At 43.3% G+C, this 21,535-nt stretch overlaps 1 protein-coding gene across 1 annotated transcript in view; it reads left to right on the forward strand.

Moving 5' to 3' along the window:
• LOC124795817 (peroxidase-like) overlaps nt 1–21,535 on the forward strand; it is a 285,537-nt gene that overhangs the window by 154,837 nt on the left and 109,165 nt on the right. Inside the window, exon 4 of the mRNA XM_047259901.1 lies at nt 3,768–3,861. Coding sequence (XP_047115857.1) covers nt 3,768–3,861 — 94 coding nt within the window. The remainder of the gene's footprint in view (nt 1–3,767; nt 3,862–21,535) is intronic.

Consider the following 21,535-nt stretch of genomic DNA (forward strand, 5'->3'; position numbering starts at 1 on the left):
CTTACTTTCAGATAAGTTCCGCTTATCCTTGTAATCCTCTTTTCCATAAACCCGTTTGACATATTCTCAATCATCCTGGATCCACCATTGCATTATTTCTGTGATCAGATGCCCCTTGCTATCGGTACACCTCATTGACCAGAAAAGTAATCATAAACACAGATCCGCCTACTGTCTGCGAATAGTGTAACACCTGTCACATGGGTTTCAGCACTTATGCTGCTGTCCAGGAAGCAGCTAAAATTGTGTTTGTGTGTGTGTGTGTGTGTGTGTGTGTGTGTGTGTGTGCTGTGTGTGTGTCTGTGTCTGTGTGGCCATATTTCCGAAGACAGTCCTCGTCACAAGATAGTTATTGTTCATCACTTAAAACTTCCTGGCTGAGAGGCAGTGGTCGATCTGTAAAACTTTTTCTTCCTGCCGTTTCGTTGCCAACTGCGGGCAACATCTTCCGAGGTGAGTCAACTGCCGGAGGTCCCGTTTATATAGGGCGCATAAGAGAGTACCACCAAACGTCACGTGGGGCCGACTGTAATTCTATCTCTGACTAACGTCGTTATTCTCGATTGAAGGTAATCGATTGTCGCAGCGTTGGTACAAAGTCGACCGCCATATCATGTCTAACTTTAAGCCTTCCTCTTTTCTATTAAAATTATTGTGGTGTTTCTGAATCTCTATTGCTTCCCTATACATACGTGCATAATAATAATAATACGATGTCCTGGCTAGCACACACGTGTAATTAAATTTTATTTCATGATCACCGTCTTTAAAAAAATGTTCCGCTACAACTGATTTGTCGGTATGTCCCAGTCGACAGTTCCTTTTGTGTTCGGTTAAGCGGGTATTGACACTTCTTTTCGTTGTGCCAATATAAACCTTCCCACAGCTACACGGAATTTTATACACCCCAGGAGTTGCTAAGGGGTGTCGAGCGTCTTTCACTGATCTTAAACATTCATTAATCTTCTTTGTGGGTCTAAAGATTGTTTCAATTTGAAACTTGGCCAGAACTTTCCCAATACGGTCCGTAATACTGCGAATAAATGGAAGAAAATTTTTTCCAGCTGACAGTTGTTGTTGCTGAATGGTGTCAGACACTTTTCTTCTGGGATGAAGTACCCGATCTATCTCCTTGTCGGCGTATCCATTTTTCTTGAAAGCTGTTCGCAAATGAGACTACCGTGCTAGCCAGGACATTGCATTATTATGCATGAATGTGTAGGAAAGCTATAGAAATTCGGAAGCACCACAATAATTTTCACAGAAAAGAGGAAGGCTTAAGGTCAGACAAGATATGGCGGTTGACTTTGCACCAACGATGTGACAGCCGATTACCTTCAATCGAGAATAATGACATTCGTCAGAGATAGATTTACAATCAGCCCCACGTGACGTAAGGTGGTGCCCTCTATGCGCTCTGTATGAAATGGACCTCCACGGCCTGGCAGCCAATCGTTGACTCACCTCGGAAGATGTTGCCTGCAGTTGGCAACGAAACGTCAGGACGAATGAGTTTTACGTTTTACAGATCGACATCGGCCCTCAGCCCGGAAGTTTTAACTAATGAAGACGCCGGCCGTGAAAGCCTACACGTTATGAATAGTTATTGATAGTCATTTTCTAAATCCAGGGGCAAATGAAAGACGGAAGTATGAAACAATCATGTAAATACATGCATTACACCGTCTGAAGATGAGCTTTACGCCGTAGCCTATCAAGACTAAACAGTCTCTGCACACACTATAGCAAGGGACCGCGAAATTATTCGTTGATTCTAACTACACAGTGTTTTCCGAGTTCGGCTACACACATTTCGCATAAATCAAATTATGTATGTCGTCACTCTCTATGTTAGCTTCGTATGTCAGTGCTGCAATTGCTTTCTGCGTCATGTTCACATATTCTGGTACTTACAAACAGTCACCAAACACGTTTCAATTTCTTCTAACTTCTGAGTTCTGTAGCATGTAACAGCTTCCAGTAACAGCTTCCAGTGTTGTTATACACACGAGGGTTGAACGAAAAGTAATGCCTTCACCTTCGTTAACTAGGTTTGGATGGGAATATTTTAATAAATCAAACGCAGAAATAATCCTTCGAATGTGATCATTAATTACCAGTATTCACTTTTCCACATAATCAGCAGCCAATTGGATACATTTCTGCCAACGATGAACAAGTTTTCTGAAGCCGTCACGGAAGAAGTCGACACTGTGTTTCTGCAACCAAAATCTCACAGTTCTCTGAACGTCTTCATCGGAAGCATAATGATGTCTCCGCAGATCATCTGTCATTATTGGGAACAGATGGAAGTCAGACGGTGCTAAATCTGGACTGTATGGGGGATGCCGTCGGTGGTGACATTCAGTTTCTGAAGTTCAGGGGTACCCATCGTGCACAGATCTTCCGATAGCCAAGCAAAGCAATAATGTGACCCACAAGTTCTTGTGAAACGCCGATTGTGCTTGCAGTTTCTCTCTGAGTGATACGACGATCGTCCTGAATCAATCTGTCAACATTTTACTTGTAAAACTCGGTGGTTGGTGTCACAGGACGTCCAACTCTTTGTTTGTCACGCAGGTCGGATGGTCCGCCTCAACATCTTTATACTTACTCGCCCAATGACGCACAGTACTCACATCAACACAATCACCATAAACTGCTTTCATTCTCTGATGAATCTCCTTTTGGGTGACACTTTCTACTGTCAAGAATTCAATGACTGTACGTTGCTTAAATCGCATTGACCGACCGTCTGAGCAGGGTTCCATACTTTACACTGTAACAACACAACCGTTTAATACTAACGCTTCCCGGCAACTGGAGCTGTAGAGAAGAGGCTACGGAACAAGCCAGTACCTGCCGCATATCACTGCCCCCAACTGTTGAAGAGTGACGAGGGTGGAGGCATTACTCTTCAGTCGACCCTCGTAATTTCCTCTGAACATGTATCCGCAGCTGCGGTATATTGTTTAAATGACTTAAAACCGCCTGCAGCCATAATTTTTTCTTTATTTGTTGTACTGTTCTACAGTTTCGGTCTTATGCCATTTTCAAGTATCCTGATAAACGGAAGCAACAGGAATTCAGTGAATTAACAATCGGTTAAAAGTTAAACACAGAAACAAAGGAGATCTTGAAATGTGTATGGGTTACTAAAAGCTTACTAAAAACGTCAGTGAGGGTACATTATGCCTTACTAAAGTTCACCTTAAAATATAACGTCCTCTTGTGATTTATATTCTTTCCTGTGAATACATCTTTTAATTACATTGTTTAAAATATTAGGAAATTCTCTTTATTTAAAAAGACGGGATTTGAGTATATAGACAGGTAATGTTAGTGTTTTCTAATTTGTTTGAAACTATTTTTCTTTCTTTTTTTATACATTTCATTATTATTAACCTTGTGTGGCAATAAGAATGACTTTTAGACAGGTAATGTTAGCGTTTTCTAATTTGTTTGAAACTATTTTTCTTTGTTTTTTATACATGTCATTATTATTAATCTTGTGTGGCAATAAGAATGACTTTTAGACAGTACTTGTGACTAACGCTATGTATGAAGGGAGGAAGTGACGATACACAAGAACTTGCAGGGTTCTTCTTATGCTTACTTTAAGCGGTGTGTGTGTGTGTGTGTGTGTGTGTTTTGTGTGTGTAAGAGACAAAAACTTAATATAGCTAGTAATTGTTTTCTTTCGAATATAGTCACTGCCGAATTTCCGAATCGCGTGACTTTTTAGCATTTACATTATGTTGTTCCAGATGTGGCACATCCAAAGGCACATATCTGGAAGGCTGAGGAGGTGGCGACGGTGGGCGAGCTGCTGCTTGATATCTCCATCAATTTAGCAAAGACGTGAGTACTTATTAGTCGACCACAATATTACTGCATGGCTCGTGTGTTTATCTGCAAACAGGAATCCCATCATAATTTGCTCTGTTGTCCTAACGAGCAACAACTGGCTCGTGAAGTTATTCGCGCTTTCACAACGTATACGGTAGCCGGAAAAATGGATACAGTTTTTGCTTACTGTAAGGTCACGTGAGACCAAGCAAAATAATATTGTAGTTGGGTAGTGCTGGACGTTGTTTTGCCTCCATTGGGTTATTAAGTGTTTATTCATTTAAGACATTCTATTCTGCCACTGACCTGCCATTATATTCCTGGTAATCGTAAGTAATGTGTCATACATTTGTCATGAATGCAGTATACTGTTATTCTTGAATTCAGACAAGTATGACCTGAAATTACCTTCCATTGACCGAAAACAGCAGCACTTTAGTGACCAGGTACAAAATTATTCAAGTCTTCGCAGGTGGCAATTAAAACTGGATCGCAGTACCTAAAACTGTGACAAACAAAAGAGTAACGACCTATATTGCATTTCTGAATACACGTTTATTGCCTTCCTTGCAAAGTATTGATAATCACTCATTCCCCGATGAAATTGGTCGTTATAAGAGAACTCGAAGACCATTATACTGCCTTTAATTTTTCTCTTTAAGGGCGATGTCTATGGACACAGTTTAAAGGTTCGATATTTCGTTACAAACCCTGTACTATAACCAAGGAACTAATTTATCATTTGCCGGTATCAAATACGTTTGGACTTGGGAAGGAAGACTACTGCTGTGGATGTTCCTCAAAATCATATTCCACTTCAGCTCAGGCGACTTCTCATCAATAGTAGATCGCTCATTACTTTTTGACATCAACGAGGCAAGAAAAGTATAGGATATAATTGTAAGAAATGAATAACGAGAAGAGAGAGAAACGCAGAATTTTTGGTGCCACTTTCTAGGACGTCAGTTCTGTAGAATTGGGAAGGTTATAACACAAAAACTTTGGGGAACTGTGGGGAGGACATCTGGTATGTAATGGAATCAACAAATAGTGGATATATCACGGGGAGCTGTGAAGAAGCATTCGATGGACAGGTATCGAATTTAGAAGACAGTGACTATCGACGATCATGCCGAATTCCTTAAATTTTTTCATAATTTCATTAAAGTGGCCTTAGTTCGAGAAGAAATTATTCTCTAATTATTGCTGCAAAGCCACGAGCTGAGGTTTAAAAGTAATATCGTGTGGTTACAGACTTAACAGATACGTAGGAATTGATATCTGTTCATTTGTTTCGACAAAGATCTGTACCTAACGTGGACCATTTTTATGTTCAGTTATTAACGATTCTCTGCTGAAAGCAGCCTGAAAGCCGCTCATGCAGAGGCCAGTGAAACCCAGGCGCTTGTTAGAAACAAAAAAGAAGTCGCAGTCAAGGCTGCTTCATTTTTATTACCTTCACTGATAGCCGCGGTAATAACCTGGACCCTGCATAACCGCACCACTTTCTCTGGAAAGGCTGTTTCGTGAAAGCCTCCTCTCTTTTCACCTGTCTATAACGTTTATGATTCAACACGTTCACCGTGTGAAAAAAAAATTAACAAAATGCAAAATACAAGTCGATAAGGAAAGAAACAGACAAAAATACAAGGTACCGCAACCGAGATAACAAGACTATTCGTGTGACTGTCGTACACGTGAAACTGGATTATTACCGTTCCGTCTTATTTTGGTTTACTATAGTGAAGGGACCATTTTTAAGAGATGCACTTACAGAAAATTATGGGGTTTAAGTATTAATAATGCACACCTAAATCCTATGTTCAGCCAAAAATATCAGAGAAAGTCATTATCCCACATAGTGCATCAGATAGAAAACGTAAAAGTTAGGGGAAAGAGCTTTATACGTATCCCTTCTGAAAACGGATGAATATAATAAAAGAAGATATAATATGCTTAGTTAATGATACTTTCACAGAACACTTAACTGCCCTTGAAACTACTTTTCAGAAAACACTATGTCTGAACACACATGTAAGTCGAAACTATTACATGCACATAGCAAAAATTGTCTGTATTAGAATACATTTTTTTCTGGAGGAGATGGATTATATTGGTTTGGATAAAAGATAATTTTTGCACTTTTTGTTAGACAGATCCACACTACGAACGTTCTCAGAGATGTCATTAGACAAGAAGACATAATACATATGTACAAGAAAAGAGATGTAGTTAATTTCCTCCCACTGGTCAAACAGCCCTCATGGACAACATCTGAAACATATTTTCTTTAAGAGGTAATAACAAACTTGCCGCAAAACATTTAAATTACAGTACACTGAGGTGTATATGATACATAATTCTTAGGCTATTACAGCCACGCATCATCAAACAGAAAATCAATTTACAACATTTGTTTAAAACAGGGGGTCGATTGTAAACATGATGGATGGAAAAAGTAAGTAAACTGTTTATTATTTCTAAAGTGATGGCCATAACTGTTAACACATTTATCCCACAGTGGACCACAACGCTCAATGACCTTATGCAAAAATACATTCGGTTGATTCACTAAGAAATTCGTCAGCTGAGTAGGAGCTGGCCCCCAGTACGTCCTTTAGGTCCTTCGAAATTTTTTGCGGTTGCTACCAAGCTGCATAAAATAGTCTCAGTTCAATTGTCACGTCAAATCTGGCCAAAATCTCGAGCTTTCCACGAGATCCTCATCAAGAATAACTTGTTGTCGTGACTGCTGTTGTGGTAACCGTTTACAGTCCATAGACGGCTTGTGATTGATCCGGAATGCGTCATCTTTACGTCACACTGCCAGATATTGTGTCCATCCTTGCACTGTTGGTGCCAGCACACTCGTAGAAACGTAAACAATCGAGCGCATTTCTCTGTGTCTTCTCAGCGTCGAGAATTGACTTCCACGCAGTGTTAACAAAATAACACGGCAACCAGATACGCGAAAACATTATGAAAATCTGTTTAACAGCTTGCTTATCCATCTTTTGAACGAAATACATCACTGATTCTGCGCGTCAGGGATCCTACAATTTGCTGGTAGGCTTGTGGAGGTTCTTGGCAAGAGATGTCTACGTACAGGTTACGTAATTCTCGTAAGTAACAGGCCGTTGGTTTGTGTACGTGGTGATGGCGTCCGATAGCGACCCTGATGGGTTCCATAGGATTTACATCAGGCGAATTTGGTCATCGAGACATCAACGTGAGTCCACTATAATGCTCCTCAAACCATTATAGCGCGGTTCTGGCTCCGAGACACAGACAATTAAACTGCTGAAAGATGACATCGCCTTCGGGGAAGACATGAAGCATCAACGGAAGCAAGTCGTTCGCAGCTGTCAGCGTGTCTTCGATTACTACCACAGGTCTCATGGAAACGCAGGAGAATGTCTCCCGTAGCATAATACTGCTCCCACCAGTTGCGTCCGTGGCGCGCTGCACCTTTCGAGCCACAGTTAACCTCGATGACGGCATTTGTGGAGACGACCTAGTGTAGCAAAAATGTGGATCACCCGAAGAGTCGACAAGTTACCACTGATCGATGTCGAATTCCGATGGCCCCGTGCCCACTGCAGTAGTATTTGACGATGTCGTTGGCTCAACATGTGAACACGTAGGGACGTTTTGCTGCAGAGCTCCATGTTTAAAAATGTGCGATGAACGGTGTGCTCCGAAACACTTTTGTGTGCATCTGCATTGTACTCTTTCGGCACAGATGCCACAGATCATCATCTATCCTACTTTACATATGAGGCAAACCTCCAAACCCCACTTTCTGTGAAGAGTCGCGGACGGCCAACCATTTAGCGCCTAGTGGTAGTTTTACTGTCCTACTGCCTCTTTCCGTGGGTGCTCCCGAGAGTAGCACGTGAACATTGGAACAGCCTCGCCATTTTCGAGATTCGTTCACAGGTCTGCGTAATAATAACCTGCCCTTTGTCAAATTCGTCTATCTTAATGGATTTCCCCACGTGCAACCTGTATCTTCACTACGGTGATGTCCCGTCTGTGTCTGCTCCGCTTGCATACTATTGTTAGCGTGTCAAGTGCCTCCAACGCCAGCATGCGGCATCCAACGTTTCGGTGGGCAGTGACGATAATGTTTCGGCTGACCAGTGTTGTGTGTGTGTGTGTGTGTGTGTGTGTGTGTGTGTGTGTATGTGTGTGATGACAGCCTATGTAATGTTTTATTTATCTCGCCTGCAATCGCCTTTCTGTGATTTTACAGTGTGTGTGTGTGTGTGTGTGTGTGTGTTTGTGTATGCATGTGAAGTTCAGAACTCTGATAGTAAACCACCAAACAATTAAATCTACATCTTTATCTATATGATTAATCAGCAATTGAGAATTAAGTGCCTGGCAGAGGATTCATCATACCACCTTCATGCTATTTGTCTACCGTTCGATTCTCGAACAACGCTCGGAAGAAACGACTACATACATCTTTCCGTGCAAGCTTTGATTTCTCTTATTTTATTTTGATGATAATTACTCCTTATGTAGGTGGGCGCCCACTGTATACCTGCACACTCTGAGGAGAAAATTGGTGTTTGAAATTTCATGAGATCATGCCGCAACGAAAAACGCCTCTGTTTTAATGATTGCCACCGTATCATATCCTTAGCACTCTCTCCCCTAATTCGCGATAATGCAAAATCAACTGGCCCTCTTTGAATTTTTCGATGTCTTCCGTCAATACTATCTGATGCGGATCCTACACCGAGCAGCATTATTCCAGAAGAATGCGGACAAGCGTCTGGTTAGTAGACCTGTTGCATTTTCCAAGTGTTCTACCAATAAATCGCAGTCTTTGATTTGCTCTCTCCGCTACATTACCTACGTGATCGTTGCAATTTAAGTTATTCGTAATTGTAATCCCTAAGTATGTAGTTGAATTTGCGGCCTTTAGATTCGTGTGATATGTAAACTAACTTGGGCGCATTCCTTTTAGTATTCATGTGGATGACTCACATTTTTGATTACTTAGAGTCAATTGCCGCTTAAGGCACCATACGGATATCTTGTCTAAATCATTTTGCAATTAGCTTTGATCATCTGATGACTTTACAAGACGGTAAATCACATTATATCTCCAAACTATCTACAGGGATGCTCAGATTGTCTCCTAAATCGTTTACTCGTATGTAGATAAGGAACAGCAGGCGCCCTATAACAATTGTTTGGAGAACGCCAGATATTACTTCTGTTTTGCTTGATGACTTTCCATCATTTACTATGAACTGTGATCATTCTGACAGGAGACCACGAATCCAGTCGCACAACTGGGGTGATACTCCATTGGCACCCAGTTAGATTAGAAGTCGCTTCTGAGGAAGGATGTCAAAAGCCTTCTCGAAATTTAATGGTTTGGAATTAGTTAGATATTCCCTGGCGATAGCACTTGTAACACGCCCGGGAGGAAAGGGGGTAAATATGCAGTACTAATAAAAGCTAGGCTTTAGCACTCGATACTGTAAAACACCCCCTAGACACAGGAACGAGGCTTGATACTTAACGGCCGTGTGCCTAAGCCCGCGTACCTGGTCCTTCCCGCGACGGTTAATCTGCTGCTCTCCCCACTACCTGCCATGATGTGTCCTGTAATAACTATCGTCTAGCAGGGAGAGGAGCCATTCACACCAACAATACCAAGTTGATCTGGTAGAATTCACTGTATTCTGTTAAACATTCGCACACGGTGGGGCTGCCCTGTTCACAATTAACATTATTCCACAATGGACGTGATCAGTAGTTGTACTCCGTGTCCGTTGTGATGTATAAGGTTGCTGTCTAAATGATGGCATCCAATGCAAAAACACAGTGCATAGAACACAAAATAATCACTGTTCAACGGATGTTTTGTCAGTCGACGATTGGCACAGTCCTTCCAACAGTACTAAAAAATTCAACAGCTTATAACACGAGCGTGCGATTCCGATGCTCCATAAAATTTCTGGTACGATATACGAACGAGAAGGCACCTGCACTAGTGATATTCAGTCAGTCAAAACGATATGTGTTTCTTTCACTTAGAACTTGCAATTAGGATCATACCAGTCGACATTATTTTTTCGTAACGGTCGCGACGCGGTTGATTGTTGTTCTCCCGACACGACACACGAAACCGAGAAACATCTCCTTTTGGATAAACATTGATACTGCGTCGTGAACACTGAAATAAAACGCAAGACTTCTGTCGCAAACATTTTCAATTACTTCTGCATAACTGTGTGCTGCATCCACGGCATCAACACAACACTCCGCCCACGCTCCACGAAAGCTACGCCACGGCTCTCCGCTCTTGCTCTGCGCTAGGCAGAGAGGCGACAATCGGATAGTCAACCATATAATTCTATGCTTGCACACTCATTACGTTGTGAGAAAATAGAGATCTAGTAGTGTTTCACAAGGACGATGTTTTCTGAATTCGTGTTGGCTATTCGTCAATAAATCGCTTCTTCGAGATAATTCATAACGTCCGACCACATTACATGTTCCAAAATCCAACTGCAAATCGACATTAGCGATATGGGATTACTCCAGTTTCTATCTTAGGTAGGCCTATTGGTGTGACTTGTGCGAATTTCCAGTCTTTAGGTACGGGTCTTTTGACGTACGAGTCATTGTATATGATTGCTAAGGATGCATCTATTATATCACCATACTTTGGAAGGAATCTCACTGATATACATTTCGAACGGCAAGCCTTGTCTTCATTAAGTAATTTAAGCTGCTTCGCCACACCAGAGATATTTGCTTCTTAGTTACTCATGTTAGCAGTAGTTCTTGATTCACATCCTGGAGTATTTACTTCTTCTTAGATGCAACCCTCTAACGTTACAGAGAAAGTCGAGTTTGAAGTTTTCCGAGTGTCGTTAATACCGTAAAGGAAATTCGAGTTTTGGCGGGCTGCGTGGCTCCGTGGTAGAATGCTCATCGACCACGCGGGCAGCCCGGGTTCGCTTCTATGATGTGGTAATTTTTTGAAGAAAGTTGCATGTTTCAAGAGCATTTCCGTAAAGCGTATAATACACAAGGATGTAAAAAATTATTTGTAATTTTTTAAATCCAAACAACCTTTATTAACATTCTTTTATAAAACATTGATAATTAAGAATTTATACTTGCAATGAAAACTGAATTTTTTGGGAGATATGTAATAAGAGATAGGAAGACGTCAATGTTTCATAAAAATGACGTTTAGAAATGTGTTAACAGCACATGTTCTGTGAATTTTATATTTGAATGATGTAGGTATTCGAACTAAACTGAGAAAAACGAAATAATACTGACCTAAATTGTGACTCGAATCAGTCACTATTAGTCTCGATCGCTACTGTTTTTTCCCATCTTTGTGCATCTTGAGCTTCACGTAAATGCTAATAGGACATGCACCTCTGTTTAACAATGTGCATCATCCGCGCATCGAACCTAGCATCGCTACGTGGCAGGCGAGCACTCTGCCATAGAACTACGCTGCCTCTGAAAAAGATAACGGGTGTCTCTTTGGATTATTAAAAGACGCTCGGAAAAACTCAAAGTCGATTTTCACGAGAATTTTTGAGGGATGCGTTGCTTTGGTTGACTGGTATTTGCTCTCTGAACTTGATGAATTATAAATATAAAAAAATTACAAAAATTCTATACCCGTGTGGCCTTCTAGTAAGATTAATTGTAGCCGCTGTGACGGTTGAAGTTGTTCTTGCAGATTCTAATTTCTGCTGCTTATCTAATAACATAATCCCAGTATGTAGAAGCGTGGGACAAGATTTTAATTACATCAAAAAGTTTTCTGATTGTATTTGTGATATGCGGAAGCAAACATCGATCAATCACGACTCGTCTATGGACTGTAAGTGCCTTCTAAGACAACAAAACGACGCACCGCAAAGGGTCTATACAAATTTGTCATAAACTGATATTCGTACAGATATCGGCGGTAAATGCAATGTTGTAAACTTTGACAGCCAATGGGCGAATGTGTGACGTTGCAGCCCAGTTTCACCGCGCTGCTGGCAATGATAGTAAACAGTACGCAGATGGACAGTCACTATGCCTCGCAGAGAGGTGCGTCAACAGAATACGCAGATGTCAGCATTTGAGAAAGGACGTATAGTTGGCCTCAGTTGGGTATCGGGAGTCGAGAATAATCGGTGAGTCGCTCGACATTTGAATAGAAAAGCACTCCGCCTTCACGCCACAAGTGGCCCATCGGGACCATCCGACCGCCGTGTCATCCTCACTGAGGATGCGGATAGGAGGGGCATGTGGTCAGCACGCCGTTCTCCCGGTCGTTATGACGGTTTTCTTCGACCGGAGCCGCTACTATTCGGTCGAGTAGCTCCTCAATTGGCATCACGAGGCTGAGAGCACCCCGAAAAATGGCAGTAGTGTATGGCGGCCCGGATGGTCACCTATCCAAGTGCCGGCCACGCCCTACAGCTCTTAACTTCGGTGATCTGACGGGAACCGGTGTATCCATTGCGCCAAGGCCGTTGCACATTTGAACAGAAGAGATGCCATTATTCGACGATGTTGGCAGGAACGTGTGAACCATGGCCGAACGCAGCGCCAAGAAGGAAGTGGTCGACCTAGAGAGACGACAGGACGTAATGGCGAACACTGGTCTGAGACGGATTCAGTGACCCGGATTCGTCATTATCATCGATCCGACGTGCAACTGGTGCTCCAGTACGACAAGGAACATTAAGAGGTGACTCATCGAAAGGAGGTTGAGCTCACGGCGCCACTTCCGCCGCCTACCATTGACTTCTGTACACCAACAAGCCTATTTGCAGTGGTGTCGGGCACATTCGGCCTGGAATGAAAAGAGTTCAATGATGAGTCCCGCTTATAAATGAGCCCCGATGACCTGCAAACACGTTTCTGGACAGGTCCGGTCAGTGGTGGGATACCAACGGGACTGTTACCCGCCATAAGGCCTGGCAACCAGGTCTGGAGTGTCGTTTCATTTCATATCAGGACCCCTTTTGTAGTCATCCACGGCCACTTACAGCACTGATTTATTGTCCTTCATGCCAAGCCATCCTGGACTTACATTTCAGCAAGATAATGCCCAGCCGGACACGACGAGAATTTCTACTGTCCGAGGCAGGATTCGAACCTGCGGTTCCAGACTGAAGCGCCTAGAACCGCACGGCCACACCCGCCGGCTGAGACTAGACAGCGAGGTCATCGGTCTCATCGGATTAGGGAAGGACGGGGAAGGAAGTCGGCCGTGCCCTTTCAAAGGAATTATCCCGGCATTTGCCTGGAGCGATTTAGGGAAATCACGGAAAACCTAAATCAGGATGGCCGGACGCGGGATTGAACCGTCGTCCTCCCGAATGCGAGTCCAGTGTCTAACTACTGCGCCACCTCGCTCGGTTTCTCAGGAGGACATCCGACAACTCTATGAAACAATGCCAAGCCGAATAACTGCTTGCGTAGTGGCAGAAGTGCACCAACGCGTTACCGCCTTGCTTGATATTTTAAGCTTTTTCTCTTGGATAAATCGTCAAATGTTTCTGCAATCATTTCTTTTTCTGTACAAGCACGTAACATCTACTGATTTCCGTCCCAATCGGACAGTTCCTTCGTGATGGGTCTTTTCTTCCCTTAGCATGTAGTTATTACAACAGCAGATTGGACAGCCAATTCTTCCCAACGAAGCCGATGAGGGAACGTAATCTCATAGAAAATGGAAGTTGTATCCAGATTCGACGCTACAACCAAGCCGAGATTGTTTTGTACAAAAATGTCGTTGCAAGAAACTTAGATCTCACTGTTAGCAAGTTCTTTAATAAAGGATGCTTGAGCCGAAACGGCAGTGCAATTTATAGTTGTCTCTGAAACAACTAGGAAAAATATGAGTTATAAAATCACAGTTTCACACTTGAACAGTCTATTCTGCTGAATGGGGTTCTTGGAATGATAATCATCAGTCTGTGCCTCTCGCGCTGCATCATGTAATGGTTTGTATCTTCTTTTTTCAATTCCATCGACACTAAGATTGTTCCTTGACGAAACGCTCCTTTCGCCTCTTGTACACTTTATTGAGAGTGCTTGCATGGCTCGAATGAACCGATTCAGAGAATCTGCGTGCACTGAAGCTAGAGAGGTAGGAATCGATCTGGTGTCCTAATACACACACACACACACACACACACACACACACACACACACACACAGACAAACGCATACACATACACAGACAGACACCTGGGAAAGTGCCGCTGGCAGCCAGGCAGGACGGCAGCGAAAGCCGACAGCGAATAAGCATGTAAGACGTCGCTCAGAGGCCGCAGGCCATCCGGGAAAGCCCGCAGAAGGCGCTGCTGCTGGCTGCGGCACAGTCGCTGTGCAAGCGGAGGAATGTGTAGAAGACGTCCGGTGTGTCCCCTTGCCGCTGTATAGTGACTAACGGAACTTTGCCTCTCTACTTGCCGACGGTTCTCCCACATTTTTTCCCGACTGACAGTCAAGCTACACATCAAACCATCCAAACACAATAATTCTTAGAAGAATGTTTTTATCATTTAATACTTCTCTCATCTCGTTCTTCGTGATATTTTATGAAACTAAATTCTAAAATATAAATAAATAAATTAAAACCTCGCACCACGAAGGAATTATCCGAATGGGGCGAAAATCGGTAAATGTGATGTCCATGTACAGACAAACAAATGATTACAATTTCAGAAAATTTGGACAATTTATCGTGACAAACAGCTTTACAAATCGAGCAAGTAAATAACACCTTGCTCCTCCTCTGGCCTTATGTAAGCAGTTATTAGGCTTGGCATTGACTGACAGAGTTGTTGGATGTCCTTCTGAGCTACCTCGCTGGTCAAGACAAGCAGCAGAAACTACCCATATGCGGGCAGGCATTATCTTGCTGAAGTGTAAGCTCAGAATCCCCTGCCATGAAGGACAACAAAACGAGTAGTAGAATATAGTCAACATACCGATGCGCCGAAAGAATGCATCGGATGACAACCGAATGGGTTCTGCTATGAAAACAAATGGTACCCCAGGCCACCACTCCTGGTCGTCGGGCCCACAGCTGCCCAGGGCGTTTCCACACCCTCTTCGGTAGTCAGAGGGGCTCGGTTCAAATTGGTTCACATGGCTCTGAGCACTATGGGACTTAACATCTGAGGTCATCAGTCCCCTAGAACTTAGAACTACTTAAACCTAACTAACCTAAGGACATCACACACATCCATGCCCGAGGCAGGATTCGAACCTGCGACCGTAGCGGTCGCGCGGTTCCAGACTGAAGCGTCTAGAACCGCTCAGCCACTCCGTCCGGCCGGGCTCGGTTCGAAGCTGGACTCGACACTGAAGAAAATTCATTTCCAGTCAATGAGGTTCCAGGCCGAAGACGTCTCTGGAGACGCCCCAGACAGCGGTGGGATACCAATCTGACTGACGCCCGCCATATGAGCCAACAACCTGCAGTGATGGCCAGGGGTGCCATTTAATTTCATAGCAGGAGTCCTCTTTAGTTGTCATCCGCGGCACACTTACGGCACAGCCGTACGTCGACGATACTCTGTGCTCCGTTTTGTTACACTTCTTGGCAAGCCATCCTCGGATGTTTTGTCTTAGAGTTTGCAATTAATAATGGCAGTGAACCTGAACGCTTCTTAAAAGGCAACAAACATAATATTAAGTTAAAACAAACAACTGCAAGGACCGTCCTTTTTATTTTTTTTTTTTAAGGCCGTTCGGTAGGAATTTCTAGGACAAACGGTGTGCACGGTCGAAAATTAAATTCCTTCGCCTTGTTGCTATGGCGAGTAAAGAGTTGAACGTGTTCCACATTGTATGCTGTATCCGCTAAATCCTGTGATAACTCATCTGACAACCACACACTAAAGCGTACGGGTTTAAAAAAGTGATTCTTTCAAGTGAAAGCAAACCGGTGCGGGGTAGTAGCCACTTAACAGATGACGGTGACATGGCGCAACACGTACACAAAATTATTTCCTCGCGATGACACGGACGAGAGGTTATTTCCTGGCGACGACATGGACGAGAGCTTACTTCTTCGCGACTAGATGGACGAGAGGAGCTCGCCCAAGTCGCGTGGAGAGGTTACATCTCCTTTTCCTCGCTCCCACGGAGAGACGAACAGTGTTCGTAACAAAGTGATAGAATGTTCGTCAGAAAGGACAGAACAATTAAAAGTCGTGGGAAGTACCGTTGCAGTATTGGCAGCAGCATCGGCAGCCTCATTCCCCGAAATATCGACCTGTCCAGAAACCCGTGCGAACGACACGTTGGTGGCACTATCAGCAAGAGAGTGTAGGAACTCGTGGATCCGTTGTACTAAAACGTGGTGGAACATCGCAAGAGACTCTGCAGAGCACTAACGGAATTAGAGCGTGCGACAGATTTAGAGATTCTGTGTCACTTTGACGTTCAAGATGGCCTGATTACAGGCTAACTTCACTCCATTAAAAATCGAGCACTAGTCTAATAGATGACTTTAAAAACCTCTTCGCCGACAACAGAGGATTACCCCGTGTTATTGTGATCCTTAGTGTCGCCGATGTAACTGAAGGTGCTATCCCGAACAACATATGATGGTCCAGAAATCTCGAGTGAATGACAGAAGCCGGAACACAGTTCATCGCATGCGAAGAAAGTTCAAGACTGGCATGGACCTCCGCAGGAAGCCAACAGGAATGACTTTCACTCCTCGGGAATGTAGCAGGTAACACGAGATGAAGCTTTCGAAATAGAACACGAAAAAGGGCTGTGGGAGGCAACAAGCGAACAGATCTTGCCTCGTATTGGCAATCAGGGACTTCCTCACACAAAATATCATTTTTTTTTTTTTTTCAGAGACAGCTCTGTTCTACCATCGTTGTCACAAGGTAGAGCTCTCAACATCACTTCCCCAGTTTCTGTAAGTGTTCAAAGTATGATGATCATTCTAAGATCATAAACGGTCCCCTTCCTCCATTTGATCCCATTATCCCATTTCAGTAATCACTACATTATACTCGCATCCTCATCCATTTGAAACACTTAAAATGTGCGATCATATCTTCTTCAGCTTCAGATGGATTAGTCGTCCCAGTTCGACCTATTGTACTCTTATATAATTCATACTTCCCTCCGTTCCTCTCCGCAGCCCAGTAACCAAATGAATTGTCGCATTTGTCGCCACTGTTTTGAAGAAAGACCACTCACCCTACAATAAGTCACCCTTGCCGACTCTTCCATTTCAAATGGTTCAAATGGCTCTAAGCACTATAGGACTTAACGCCTGAGGTCATCAGTCACCTAGACTTAGAACTACTTAAACCTAACTAACCTAAGGACATCACACACATCCATGCCCGAGGCAGGATTCGAACCTGCGACCGTAGCAGCAGCGCGGTTCCAGACTGAAGCGCCTAGAACCGCTCGGCCAGATGGCCGGCCTGTTCCATTTTAGGCCCCATCTATACTCCGTCATGAATTGGTCAATTTCCATTTCAACCACCTGGACACCGCAGTTTAATCTACCCAAACTCACCCTTTTCTACCACCTTAATCTATACCACCAAATCTGTACTCCATCCAAACTCACCTTCTCCCTTCCAAGCGCCTCACCACTGGACCTAGTCCTTTAGTTGAAACAGTATTTCATCCACAAGCGACTTCATCGATTTCACCACTCTCATGATGCGATCGGCAATGATCTAAATTAAATCACCAAATATTTAGCATTGTAAGTCTTATTTATCGTTTAAATAATTAAAAATTAAATAGTTGTGCGATAAATTTACGAAAATTTATGCTATTTCCCTTTTTTAAGTGTGATGTGGCAGAAGTACGAGAATAAAGATTTCAGTCCACCTTTGTCGTGAATGGCGAGAGACTAAAAAAGACAGACAAGTTCATAAATATCTGTTATGTGCCGGGTTAGTTAACACAGACGTTTTCTGGGTGTAGAGCTGAGCTACTTGGTGGACAAAACACACCTTTCGGTCACAGTTGCAGTGGCTTACTATGGCTCTACTAATAAATAAATTTCAGTTTTATCCAATCCGTGGTAGTTATTTTACAATGCTACGCAGCTCTAAAATAAGAAAAGTTTTATGTTCCTGCATCTCGGTTCAGGTCTTGTTAGTTCAGCACTTATGATACTAATATATCCCTAGATGCTATCAAACCATTACGGTCTTGTTCTAACAGCTTCCTCTTTTCCACCTGACTTTTTAGTAAAAAGAAACGTTCGTCGCATTTCCTAAGAAACCTACATGGTCTTAAAAAAGTATTGATTATGACCTGAAGATGTGTTTATCTTCTGTAATGGCAACGTTATCCTCATCACGTAAACAATGCAAAAATGTTTGAATGCGCCTTTATTTTGCAAGTCTTCTTTCTCTACGGCACTAGTTCACTATAACTGATGGTTCCAAGAAAAAAGACAACTTTCGTTATCGGTGTCAGTATCTCTTATCCGTATGTAATGTCCGTTTCTTGTCATATAATTTTACTTCATCTATAAAGCGCTAGCCGGCCGGTGTGGCCGTGCGGTTCTAAGCGCTTCAGTTTGGAACCGCGTGACCGCTACGGTCGCAGGTTCGAATCCTGCCTCGGGCATGGATGTGTGTGATGTCAGGTTAGTTAGGTTTAAGTAGTTCTAAGTTCTAGGGGACTGATGACCTCAGTAGTTAAGCCCCATAGTGCTCAGAGCCATTTATAAAGCGCTAATTGTTACTTCATTTTTGAGCGTACTCCTATTGCGGTGGGATTTAAGGCCAATGAAGATAGTCTTTATCTGTTTCGATTTTTCGTCGTTAATCTTACCATATATATGTTTTTCTAGGAAAACGTGTTATTTTAGTATTCGCCTTCATTTTTTTCTTATGGTGAGTTCAGTAAATTTGTTTGTTCACCTACAAATTATGCTCTTAACTGCTGGAGCATAATTTTTTCCTTACCTACCGTAACTGTTATCGGACCTCGTCACTGCTAAGTATTTGTAAGTAAAAACTTTCTAAAGCCAAGATCGCATAAATATACCTTTATTTGCAAACAATCGATTCCAATAGACTTTGATGCTTTCTTCAGGTCTTCAAAAAATGTGTTATAAAATGTGTTTATTTTGAGTTCGATCTCACGCCAATTTGCCAAGTGGTCATGTAGATAAAATGTAGCACAGTATATAAAGGTTTGTCATAAACAAAATATTTACCTAAAAGCACCTTGTGCACATGGTTATGTCCATATAAGTAGCGCTCAAAGATGACTGTTACGTCATAAACACAGTACCAATACTGTGCTTTTTATTGTGTGCTGTGTTTTTATGACGTAATAATCATCTGTGAGCGCTACATATATGGAAATGAACATGCGCACAAGGTGCTTTTTCATTTTAAAACTCTATTTATGACATATCTTTAAACAATGTGCTATATTTGATCTACAAGAAAATTTGGCGTCTGATCGAACTCAAAATGAACACATTTTATAATACAAATTTTTGAAGGCCTGAAGATGACAGCAAAGTCTGTCGAAACTGGTTGTTTGAAAATAGAGAAATCTATATGCCATCTGGGCTTTAGGAAATTTTTACTATGTGTAAACAGATCGGTCAGTCTAATTTTTCAGCATGAGAAAATTCAGTGTTTGTAAGTAGACCTATGTAATGTTTAATAATACCTTCATTGTAAACTTAACGTGTCTGATGAAAGTAATCCTGAAAACCGTATCAAAATTAGGTATGAAGCTACAGTTACGGTTGAGAATGGCGATGATTAAATAAACTCCACTTCAAATTTTAAGTAATTTACTCTTTTGATCGAAATTTCTTGTGGAATCACGGTGAACAACATGTTAAACTATGAAGCAAAAAGCCAGGTTGCAAAAGTACTGCATAATTACTATAACAACACACTATAACTAGTCAAAATGTTTGGCTTAGTATGCTATCTTACGCGAGCAACGTACAACACTTAGCTAAACATGAAGTGGGCTAAAGTGACCGAATGTTTAAAAATTACTACTGCTACAAAGCGTGTAACACATCCCACTCATATACCACACCTCATTATAGATGGCAGAATAGGGAGCACTAATTACAGTCTTCATACATTTATCCAAGTAAAATAACCTTATCCAGTTAACAAGAAATAGGGTGAATGGGAGACAAATAGACTTTATGTTTTGGTTATTGCGGGAACCAACATCCAGTTTAGCGGCACAGGAAACGTCTTTAATAAAAGCATAAAACAATACTTTAAAAAATACTTAACAGAGAACACTATACACTCACTAAAATGGCAGTTTTATACACTCCTGGAAATTGAAATAAGAACACCGTGAATTCATTGTCCCAGGAAGGGGAAACTTTATTGACACATTCCTGGGGTCAGATACATCACATGATCACACTGACAGAACCACAGGCACATAGACACAGGCAACAGAGCATGCACAATGTCGGCACTAGTACAGTGTATATCCACCTTTCGCAGCAATGCAGGCTGCTATTCTCCCATGGATACGATCGTAGAGATGCTGGATGTAGTCCTGTGGAACGGCTTGCCATGCCATTTCCACCTGGCGCCTCAGTTGGACCAGCGTTCGTGCTGGACGTGCAGACCGCGTGAGACGACGCTTCATCCAGTCCCAAACATGTTCAATGGGGAACAGATCCGGAGATCTTGCTGGCCAGGGTAGTTGACTTACACCTTCTAGAGCACGTTGGGTGGCACGGGATACATGCGGATGTGCATTGTCCTGTTGGAACAGCAAGTTCCCTTGCCGGTCTAGGAATGGTAGAACGATGGGTTCGATGACGGTTTGGATGTACCGTGCACTATTCAGTGTCCCCTCGACGATCACCAGTGGTGTACGGCCAGTGTAGGAGATCGCTCCCCACACCATGGTGCCGGGTGTTGGCCCTGTGTGCCTCGGTCGTATGCAGTCCAGATTGTGGCGCTCACCTGCACGGCGCCAAACACGCATACGACCATCATTGGCACCAAGGCAGAAGCGACTCTCATCGCTGAAGACGACACGTCTCCATTCGTCCCTCCATTCACGCCTGTCGCGACACCACTGGAGGCGGGCTGCACGATGTTGGGGCGTGAGCGGAAGACGGCCTAACGGTGTGCGGGACCGTAGCCCAGCTTCATGGAGACGGTTGCGAATGGTCCTCGCCGATACCCCAGGAGCAACAGTGTCCCTAATTTGCTGGGAAGTGGCGGTGCGGTCCCCTACGGCACTGCGTAGGATCCTACGGTCTTGGCGTGCATCCGTGCGTCGCTGCGGTCCGGTCCCAGGTCGACGGGCACGTGCACCTTCCGCCGACCACTGGCGACAACATCGATGTACTGTGGAGACCTCACGCCCCACGTGTTGAGCAATTCGGCGGTACGTCCACCCGGCCTGCCGCATGCCCACTATACGCCCTTGCTCAAAGTCCGTCAACTGCACATACGGTTCACGTCCACGCTGTCGCGGCATGCTACCAGTGTTAAAGACTGCGATGGAGCTCCGTATGCCACGGCAAACTGGCTGACACTGACGGCGGCGGTGCACAAATGCTGCGCAGCTTCGCCATTCGACGGCCAACACCGCGGTTCCTGGTGTGTCCGCTGTGCCGTGCGTGTGATCATTGCTTGTACAGCCCTCTCGCAGTGTCCGG

The sequence above is a fragment of the Schistocerca piceifrons genome, chromosome 1 (genome assembly GCF_021461385.2).
Source record: "Schistocerca piceifrons isolate TAMUIC-IGC-003096 chromosome 1, iqSchPice1.1, whole genome shotgun sequence".
In the NCBI taxonomy this organism is placed as follows: domain Eukaryota; kingdom Metazoa; phylum Arthropoda; class Insecta; order Orthoptera; family Acrididae; genus Schistocerca; species Schistocerca piceifrons.